Source organism: Talpa europaea, assembly GCF_964194135.1.
Source record: "Talpa europaea genome assembly, chromosome: 2".
NCBI classification, from domain to species: Eukaryota; Metazoa; Chordata; class Mammalia; order Eulipotyphla; family Talpidae; genus Talpa; species Talpa europaea.
In genome coordinates, this window is record NC_140068.1 from 22,070,806 (window position 1) to 22,080,819 (window position 10,014).

General features: G+C 42.1%; 1 protein-coding gene across 1 annotated transcript in view; it reads left to right on the plus strand.

The window, feature by feature from the left end:
* MAP7 (microtubule associated protein 7) overlaps nt 1–9,406 on the plus strand; it is a gene marked incomplete at both ends in the record, with an annotated part of 137,057 nt that extends 127,651 nt beyond the window's left edge. The window contains 6 exons of the mRNA XM_084228666.1: nt 904–1,075; nt 1,331–1,435; nt 1,837–1,887; nt 1,987–2,044; nt 5,215–5,317; nt 9,154–9,406. Coding sequence (XP_084084792.1) covers nt 904–1,075; nt 1,331–1,435; nt 1,837–1,887; nt 1,987–2,044; nt 5,215–5,317; nt 9,154–9,406 — 742 coding nt within the window. The remainder of the gene's footprint in view (nt 1–903; nt 1,076–1,330; nt 1,436–1,836; nt 1,888–1,986; nt 2,045–5,214; nt 5,318–9,153) is intronic.
* Between the last annotated feature and the right edge of the window lie 608 nt (nt 9,407–10,014).

A 10,014-nucleotide genomic window follows, 5' to 3' on the forward strand; every position in this document is an offset into this window, starting at 1 on the left:
ATATTGAAATCTGTATTATTTACAAAAAGTTATATATTTTTACCTTATAATTTGTTACTAAAAGACCATCCTTTAAGAAAAATCAGTGCTTAGGGCCTCCCCGGTGGCGCAGCAGTTGAGCGCTGGGTTGCGAAGCTGTCCGCAGCCTCTGCGGTGCCAATTCCATCCCAGGTTTGATCCCCAGAAGCTCCCCGGCCACCGGAGGAGGGTCCCCCATGGTGCGCAGACCTCTCCTGCCGCCCGCTGCTCCCCTCAGCAGTGTACTTCGGCCCTTCTGCCTGCTCTGCTCCCCGCTCTGGCTCTGGTGAATTCTCTCACCCTCCCGCGCTTCTGACTGTACCCAGTGCTTTGTATAAATAAATAAATCTTTTAAAAAAGGGGAGGGGGGACCTCCCCGGTGCTGAAGCGGTTGAGCACTGGGTTGCGAAGCTGCCCGCAGCCTCTGCAGTGCCGGTTCGATCCCCGGCTGCTCCCCGGCCACCAGAGGAGGGTCCCACATGGCGCACAGACCTCTCCTGCCGCCCGCTGCTCCCCTCAGCAGTGTGTTTCATCAGTCTGCCTGTTCTGTTCCCTGCTCTGGCTCTGGTGAATTCTCTCACCCTCCTGCACTTCTGACTGTACCCAGTGCTTGTATAAATAAATAAATAAATCTTTAAATAAAAAAAAAAAAGATCATCTATCCTTATAAAAAAAAAATCAGTGCTTAGATTCTGCTGCTATTTACCAGAGGCTGGGAACATGGGGGAGACGTAGAGTGCCTCACATTCTGTCCCTGGATGATGTTGAATGTATCCAAGTAGGGGTTTTTCTCTCAGACCTTGAACAGACTGTCCTTGCAGTCACCACCAACTCGCTTTCTGGAACGCCCATCGTTATCTTGGTTTTATATTTGTCTCTTTCCAGACAAAAAAGAGAAGAGTTGGCCCAAAAGGTGGCTGAAGAGAGATCTCGCCGGGAGGAAGAATCCCGGCGGCTAGAAGCCGAGCAGGCCCGGGAGAAGGAAGAGCAGCTGCGGAGGCAAGCAGAGGAGCAGGAGCGGCGGGAGCAGGAGGAGATGGAGCGCATCCAGAAACAGGTAGGGGGTCCCTGGGCTTCCAGGGGGAAGAAGCTCAGTGCAGCTGCTTTCTGAATGTGGGTAGAGGTTCCTCTCAGTTGAGCAAAGGAAAATGTTCCCTGCGTCTTCGAAGTCTCCTGAGCCTCTGTGTGCTCTCCTTTTTCTCATGTTCTCCATCTGCCATCTGGCCTCCACCTTGGGGTACCCTGCGAAATTGGGGCAGCAGGCAAAGTCAGCCTGTTTCTAAGAAGCAAAATATTAACTTTTTGTTTTCAGAAAGAAGAAGAAGCAGCTCGTTTTCGGGAAGAAGCAGAGAGGGCCCGGCTGGAACGGGAGAAGCATTTCATGAGAGAAGAGCAGGCACGCATGGAGAGAAAGAAGGTAGCTGGATCTGACAGCAGGAGCCTGGCACTCTTAATTGTTCTCATTCTGTCCTTGATGTGCATCTGTGCAAAGATCAAGAGACCAGTTCATTGCCATGAGAAGACAAAATGCTTTCCACTGTCTCAGATACACTGAAGCAGGTTTCAGTGGTAATATGTTCCTCCAAAGAAATCACTTTATATTCCAGCCTTCACCAAAGAGTTCCTTCCTATACATGTGGCTTAAGCCAGCTTCAGCTTTTTTGAATAACTCCAATTAAGATAAAACAGTGGGTAATATTTTTCCCCCACATGACATGTTTTAACAATTTGCTATTTGCTTGGTCGGTGAGGTTGGCCAAGCTAGTTTGCTTTCTGTATCTGATCCTTTTGTTCAGTTCTTTCTTTTTGTTCTTGTAGCGACTTGAGGAGATTATGAAAAGAACCAGGAAAACAGAAGCTACGGACAAGGTATTAAAATAGCCATTTTTTAACTATCCTTAAGTGACTAGTGAATTCTAAAATTCACTTGTAATATTAATGTTAAAAAGTTATTTTTTTCTTTGGTAGAAAAATGTTGATCAGAGAAATGGAGACATAGCCAAGGAAGCTCTCACTGGAGGAACAGGTATTTATTGCAAAGACCTCAAGTCCATACAAATAGACTTTTTGAATTGACTCTCTGGAAGTCAAGACATTCATGGAATGATTTTTCAAACAAAAAGATATACTTTCACTCACTTAGAAACCTAGGTGTGTATCATCTAGTCCACAGAATTTTTGCATTTGGTAAAATTCTCTAGTATTCGTGGGAGGTGTCATTTCACGCTTTATACTCTAATGGAATTGCTTAATAGCTTAAATTCTTTTTTTTTTAAATGCCAGAGGGCATTTTTTTTTTTAAAAAGATTTTATTTATATAAGCACTGGGTACAGTCAGAAGTGCGGGAAGGTGAGAGAATTCACCAGAGCCAGAGCGGGGAGCAGAGCAGGCAGAAGGGCCGAAGTACACTGCTGAGGGGAGCAGCGGGCGGCAGGAGAGGTCTGCGCACCACGTGGGACCCTCCTCCGGTGGCCGGGGAGCAGCCGGGGATCGAACTGGCACCGCAGAGGCTTCGGGCAGCTTCGCAACCCAGTGCTCAACCGCTGTGCCACTAGGGAGGCCCAGCTTAAATTCATTTTATGTCATGTGCATATATTTCTAAATATCTGTATATATAACTACATATGCTTATATAGAGAATATGTACATGTATTTATGTACACAAACTGTTGGCATTTTCTTTGTGTTTATAATATTTAATTTTATTATTTACTACCCACTAAAGTAGCATGTATTTATATTTGCTTTTCAGGATTGTAAACCTAATATTTTCACAACTTGTGCTTCTATCCATTCTCCAAAAAAAAAGATTTAAACATTTAGTTCTGACTTCAGAATAGAGTTAAAATTAGAAATTTGTTGAAATTTCATAAGAAAGCTATCCATATGACATAGGCTTCAGAAAGACAGATGATTAATTTCTTGGTTATTTTAAGCCAAATTTGATTTAAATAAAATCTGCCTTAATGTTGTAGTACTCAGATTTAATTAATATTTATTAAATTCCCTCTCATGTCAGGTATATCATGCATACATTGCCTTGTTTAATTTGCACTGCAGCCTTATTTGGTAGAAGATGCTTTCTCTTGGAGTCAACAGGCATTTTTGGAGACCTGTTAATGTGCCAGTCCCTTTCACACACAGGTGCGAAGAAGTGTAAGTGGGTGAGAACAGGATAGGCTCAGATCTTTCCCCCAGAAGGACCAGATTGAGTGACGGGCCCCAGTTCTCAGGGCTAGAGTACAAGTCACCCTCTTCTAATTCTGCTCCTTCTGTGATCCCACGTGGTCGTTCTACAAACAGGTAGTTCACAGATAGCTTGTCATTAAGCCTCATCTACAATATCAGTATAAAAAGAAAGGGTTAAATAAAAAAAAAAGGGTTAGAGGTGTTGCTGGGGTTTTTTGTTGTTTGCTCGTTTTGATGTTTTTTTTTAAAGAATGAAAGAAATATCAAATGAAATGATTGATATAAGAGAACATTCTCTGTGAAATCAAATGGTCTCCAAATATAAAATATTGATATTTGGGGATTTGGTTTTATATCAAGAGAGACTATCCTAATTTCTCTGGCATAGTTCTCCATAGTGGGATTTTCATGCTTGTTTTAAAAATGCCCTAATTAGCCTCCCCAGTGGCGCAGCAGTTGAGCGCTGGGTTGCGAAGCTGCCCGCAGCCTCTGCAGCGCTGGTTCAATCCCCGGCTGCTCCCCGGCCACCGGAGGAGGGTCCCACATGGTGCGCAGACCTCTCCTGCAGACCTCTCCTGCCGCCCACTGCTCCCCTCAGCAGTGTACTTCGGTCCTTCTGCCTGCTTTGCTCCCCGCTCTGGCTCTGGTGAATTCTCTCACCCTCCCGCACTTCTGACTGTACCCAGTGCTTGTACAAACAAACAAACAAACAAATAAATAAATAAATAAATCTTTAAAAAAAAAAAATGCCCTAATTATGTTTGTTTGGAGATTAGCACCCCTAGTGGTTACTTATTTGCCCCTTCACATTTTTTTTTTTTTAATCAAGTTGTCTCTAAGAAGTTGTGAGTCATCATAATGAGCATTTTAGGTTGCAAATTGCAGTGTTTCAGGAGTGAGGCTTTTAGTGTGTTCTTGGCCAGGCTCTTTGCTCTTTCTTTTTTTCTTTGTCCTTGCTATTATCAATTCTTAAAATATACTTTTACCAGTTGAAACTTGTCACCCATCATATCAAAACTCACAATAAATGCAGTTTGAGTTAATACTGCTAAAATGAAGACTATCTGGCTAATAAGTTTTCCTCAACTATATCTAGTTGAGGGCTAAATGATCCATCTTGTGCTCCACAGAGAATTGTAGGATAGGAAGCAGGTGAGTTTAAAAACCTGCCAGAAATCCTCTCAGAGGCTGCCTGTGACCAGCTGTGCACATTTTGGTAGCTTTAAACTCGTCAACTTATTTGCTAAAGTTAACAGACTCTTAGTACCTCTCTCTGTTTTACTGAATTTGTGCCAGGTTGTGAAGTAATACTTCCTTGGAATTATGTCAGTTATTCTTGCACATCAAGTTAAAACCTTAGACTGCCACAAATTTCCATGAAACTGACCTATTGGAAGATTTACAAGATTGGAAGTGACCCTGTCAAAAATTTCAGTCAATCACAAATATTAACTTTAGCTGCACTCCAACATGAACATTGAGGTGGTACAATTAGGTACAAATCACTATGGCCTAGTGTTTATGAAGTCCCTATTATTCTAAGGGAACTAGGACTAAACTGAGTGTTAAGAAGTATATTTTATCACTACAGGTATTTCATGGAGATTTGCTCCAAATCTTTCAGTAAAGATGTTATGTGTCAGGCTGATTAAGGCAGCGTTTTGCCAGCTCCTTCAGTTGCCATGGTTTCAATAATATGTACTTTTTGTCCCAAGCTAATTTAATGCAAGTAAGAATAATAGCAAATGATTCCAACCCTTACAATGTACTGGGTGCTGTTCTAAGTATTTTGCATATATTAAACATATTAAATGCTAATACATTTAGTACCCATAGCAGCCCATGAGGTAAGTACTGAGAAACAGAAAGTATGTAACTTGCCCAGGCTTATACAGGTCATACGTAGCAGAGCCAGGACAGCCAAATTAGGCATTCTGGCTCCTGGGGTTTGGATTTAATAATAGAGTAGTAATAACCTTTTGTTCTGTCTTTTTTGTGGTATCCAGCAGTATCTGCACTTCCAGGCATGACGAACTCTCCAGGAAATGGAGAACCCATGGCCAGCCCACATGTGGTTACCTCGCACCAATCAGATGTCACTACTGAGAAGTGAGTGAAATGACTGGGGCCTTTTTTACTGACATGCACTAAAGCAAAGCACACTGTCTTTAATCCCTTCAGTCCCTCAGAATTTCCTGGGCCTGATGGAATTTTGTGGCTCTGATATTAAAATTATCTTTATGTTCATACATTTTTGGTAGAGCTAGTCTAGTAACTAACAAATTATTCCCTGTAATTTTACTTAATAGTCACACTAAAACCTTACCATAGAAAACTCAAAGATATTTTCTCTTTCTGAGAAAAACCTCAGACAGGAAATTTGAGATAAAGAATAAGTAACTGGGCCTCTCATGGTGCAGGCGGTTGAGCACCATGCTATGAAGCTGTCCACAGCCTCTGCAGCGCCAGTTCGATCCCGGCCAGCCAGCGAGGGTCCCGCATGGTGCGGTAGACCTCTCCTGTCTCCCCCGCTGTTTCCCTCAGCAATTTCGTCATTCTGCCTGTTCTGCTCCCTGCTCTGTCTCTGGTGAATCCTCTCACCCTCCTGTGCATCTGGCCTTTACCCTGGTTCTTGTGTAAAATGAATAAATAAATCTTAAAAAAAAAAATAAGTAACTGTTAGTGGAATTGGAGTATCAAAAGATTGATTCTTAAGAATAAAGAGAATTCTGAAGACTGCAGAAAGAGAAGACCCAGAAGAAGCAGCCACAATGGACTATATCCAAGGAAGAGCCCATCTCCCAGCTGCAGTTGAACCCCTGTAGAAGATAGGATGGCTGGGCCTTGCTGGATGACAGAGAAGTTGCTATGCTTTCTTACTGGTTGAGCTTTCCCAGAAACCTACCCTTTAAAATGCCTGGGAAATCTGTGCCCCAGGAGGTACCTCACCAGGGGCATTCTACCCGAAGTCTGCACTGACAGGGTGCTGAGGGAAGCTGCAAGAGCCAGGCACTGGAGAAGCCCTTCATGTTGAGAAAGTCTCTTGCATGGCAGAAGGTGGACATGAGATGCCATGGCTGTACTGTCGGTGCCGCTGAGCAAGCACCAACCAGAAAGCAAAACTCTTTGCTCCTGCAATGTCTCTTTAGCATCCATTTCAGTCTTACAATGTTTGCTGGTCCTTATATCCTCTGATATTTAATAATTGGTTATCTAAAACCTGTAGCACATTCTAATTGTTAACAAATAAGAATGGGTGGGGTGGTCAAGTGGGAGGGGAAGTGAAATCAGCTATTGACTCAAGTCTGGGATTGGCATTGCCATGAGGACTTGTTGGCATGTGCAGACCTGGAAAGTGATGGGAATTGAGAGGAACGAAGAAAGCAAGTTCCAGGGAGATGCATTCCACCTCTTCATCTTTTGCCAAAACTTTTATTTAAAATTCCTGTGGAATGATAACTCAAACTGTTTCCATGGTTACAGAAAGCTCATTGGTGCTGGAAAGAACAGGAGGTTGGGTGTGGCAGCCCCAGCCCTGAGCACAGCAGGTGTCAGGCATCACACGCCTGCAGGCTCATCAGACTGCTCGGGGCCAGGCCTCCGCTCCCCTCCTTGGTGAAGGAGCAGAAAGCATCATCATAGTCTGAGTGTGAATCATATATTTATGTTGTTTTTTATAACGTTTACAAATGGTATTTTCAGGGTATCGTGAGCAGTGAAGCTCTTGGAACAGACACCCTTTTTTTCCCTAGGAGAGAAAATACAATTAACAAAAATGTACCAAAATATTGAACTCAAAATATTGAACTCCCTCGTGGCACAAAGGGTTAAGACACAACCTGTGAGCTATATGCAGTCACTGCAGCATGAATTAGATCCCTGACCAGAGAGCTACCCACATGATGCAGCAGACCTCTTCTGTCTCGCCCGCTGCTCCCTTCAGCAGTGTATTTCGGTCAATCTGCCTATTCTGTTCCCTATTCCTGTCTCTGGTGAATCCTCTCACGCCCCCTACCTCTGGCCTGTACCCCAGTTCTTATATACATAAATAAACCTTTAAAAAATATATATTGAAATCAGAAATGCTTTAGAATGTGTTCCACAACACTTTTCATTGATGAGGGAAAGTAAACTATTTCCTGGAAGGGGGGAGTGGACATAAAGACTCTTCAAAAAAACCAAAAAGCAGTAGAAACATCACGTTCACTTTATTTTACCATTAGGGAAGGAGATGGAAAAAGACACTGGTTAGCCAAATTTCCAGAAATTTGCATTCCTGGCACTGAAGACCTGATTTTCTAATCTCTGACCTGTTTCTTTCCATAAACCTCTTTCCATAACTAAGTATTCAAGTTATGATCAATATGTATTAGGAGTAAAAACCTTACCAATTTTTACTTTTTAGTCTTTTTTTTTTTTTATTTGCCATTTGGAAATTTTAACTTTAGGATCTTTCACTAGGGTTATTTTTAATACATGAGTTGAACACGAACAAATTATGCAGCTAACAAATTACATTTTATTGCCACAATCCAATAAACAATAAAATTAATCTTGCTCTTTTTTGATGCACAGGCATTGTTTTTGCTACACTATAAAACATAATAATGAGCATATAGTGCTGCCAATTTAGTTACGGAGCTTATTAAGAGAGTGAAAAATGTCAGAGAAACTACAGGTAGAAAATTAAGGATTTGAGGGCCTCCCCGGTGGCGCAGCGGTTGAGCGCTGGGTTGCGAAGCTGCCCGTGGCCGGTTCGATCCCCGGCTGCTCCCCGGCCACCGGAGGAGGGTCCCACATGGCGCGCAGACCTCTCCTGCCGCCCGCTGCTCCCCTCAGCAGTGTACTTCGGTCCTTCTGCCTGCTCTGCTCCCCGCTCTGGCTCTGGTGAATTCTCTCACCCTCCTGCACTTCTGACTGTGCCCAGTGCATGTATAAACAAAACAAACAAACAAACCAGCAAACAAATAAATAAAGCATGCCTCTATAAAAAAAAAAAAAAGAAAGAAAGAAAATTAAGGATTTAATGTCCAATTAAGTGTACCACAAAAATAAATCCAAGGGCCTCCCTGGTGTAGCGGTTAAGACTCAGTGCTATCACTGTTGTGGCCTGAGGTCAGTCCCAGCCAGGGAGCTAATATGGCACGGCAGACCCCTCCTGTCTTGCCCGCTGCTCCCCTCAGCAATGTATTTCAGTAGATTGCCTATTCTGCTTCCCATTTGTCTCTTGGTGAATCTTCTCATCTTCACACCTCTGGTCTAAACTCCAGTTCTTCTATGCATAAATAAATAAATCTTAAAAAAATAAATTAATAAATCCAAGATGGTAAACTGATAAACATGAATTAATGAGAATGAAGATGGGGTCACAGGCAGATTTAAGTGACAAATATGAGAAGGTTGGTTTTGGACATTTTACCTATAAAATTATGCATGTATTTTAGGGACCCAGAGACATCCATGAATAGTTGAATAGCCAGGGAACATACAAATAGCATTGTGAGAAAAACACAAGAGATCCAAAGGCATTATATTTAGTGTGGATTGTCAGTATTTGTGTGACTTTGCAAATCATTCCTTTCACTCCCCAAATTTTATAATCCCATGATCTTTGAAGTGAAGGTTCTAATAGTATCTACTTTTATCAGACAAGGGAATGTGAAAATGCCTGGAGTAGAAATTGATTAATGTGTGGAACTATTGATAATGAGAATGATCTGTTGATGAATTGATCTATTTGATAAACTTTATAGAAAAACAAAAAGATTTTTCAAAAAAATAAATGTATCATAATTCACCATTTTTATTAGTAAAGATGTGGTCAGTCAACCCAACATTTTGATTGTAACATTGTAGAAGTATTATGAAAGTGTTCTTATCCTGAAAATGTGGTTTTTAGTTTTAATACTAACTCATTTTAATTTTGATTTTTTTTAATTCCCCAGTAGTCCCAATTTAGAAAAACAACCAAATGAAAATGGAGTATCTAATCAGAATGAAAATTTTGAAGAAATTATAAACTTACCCATTGGCTCTAAACCATCCAGATTAGATGTCACCAATAGTGAGAACCCAGAAATTCCTTTGAATCCAATTTTGGCCTTTGAAGATGAAGGAACACTTGGGCCACTGCCTCAAGTAGATGGTGTTCAGACCCAACAGACAGCAGGTAAGCTTGTCTCAAACCATCTTCAGTAATCATCAGAAATGCATGGCACCCAAGGGAGAATGCACCTGCACTGTGACTGACACACACTTTGTCCATCTAGGAGCCAGATGAGCCACATGGAAAAGACTGTGCACGGATCATAGAAATTGAACTTTGTGTTGGACTGGGCATCTTCTCCCACTGAGTATAGAAATCCAGTCTGCAACAATTATTGGGTGTCCACCACTCTGACCTCCTGAAGCAGCACTCATTGCCCAACTGCACTCCCTGTCAGAACACCCTTCATACGAAGACAAATGTTTACTGCCTTCCCCTAACTTTAGCACTATTGGGCCTAGTTTTGCCAACTGGAGAAAAGATTTGCTAGATTTTTTTCCCACCATTTATCTCAGCTCTTCCAGTATATGAAGATTGCCCCCATATTCTTTCATCATGTTTCTCTTGAGTAACATGAGACAACCTGGATAATGCATTATTGTCCTTTCTAAATGTAATATGATAGATAGTTATGATTTAGATCGTGAGACAAGGGCCTCCCTGGTGGCGTAGGCAGTTTAGCGCAGTGCTATGAAGCTGTCAGCAGCTGCAGACAGTGCCGGTTCAATCCCCACCAGCCGCGGAGATACCCACATGGGAC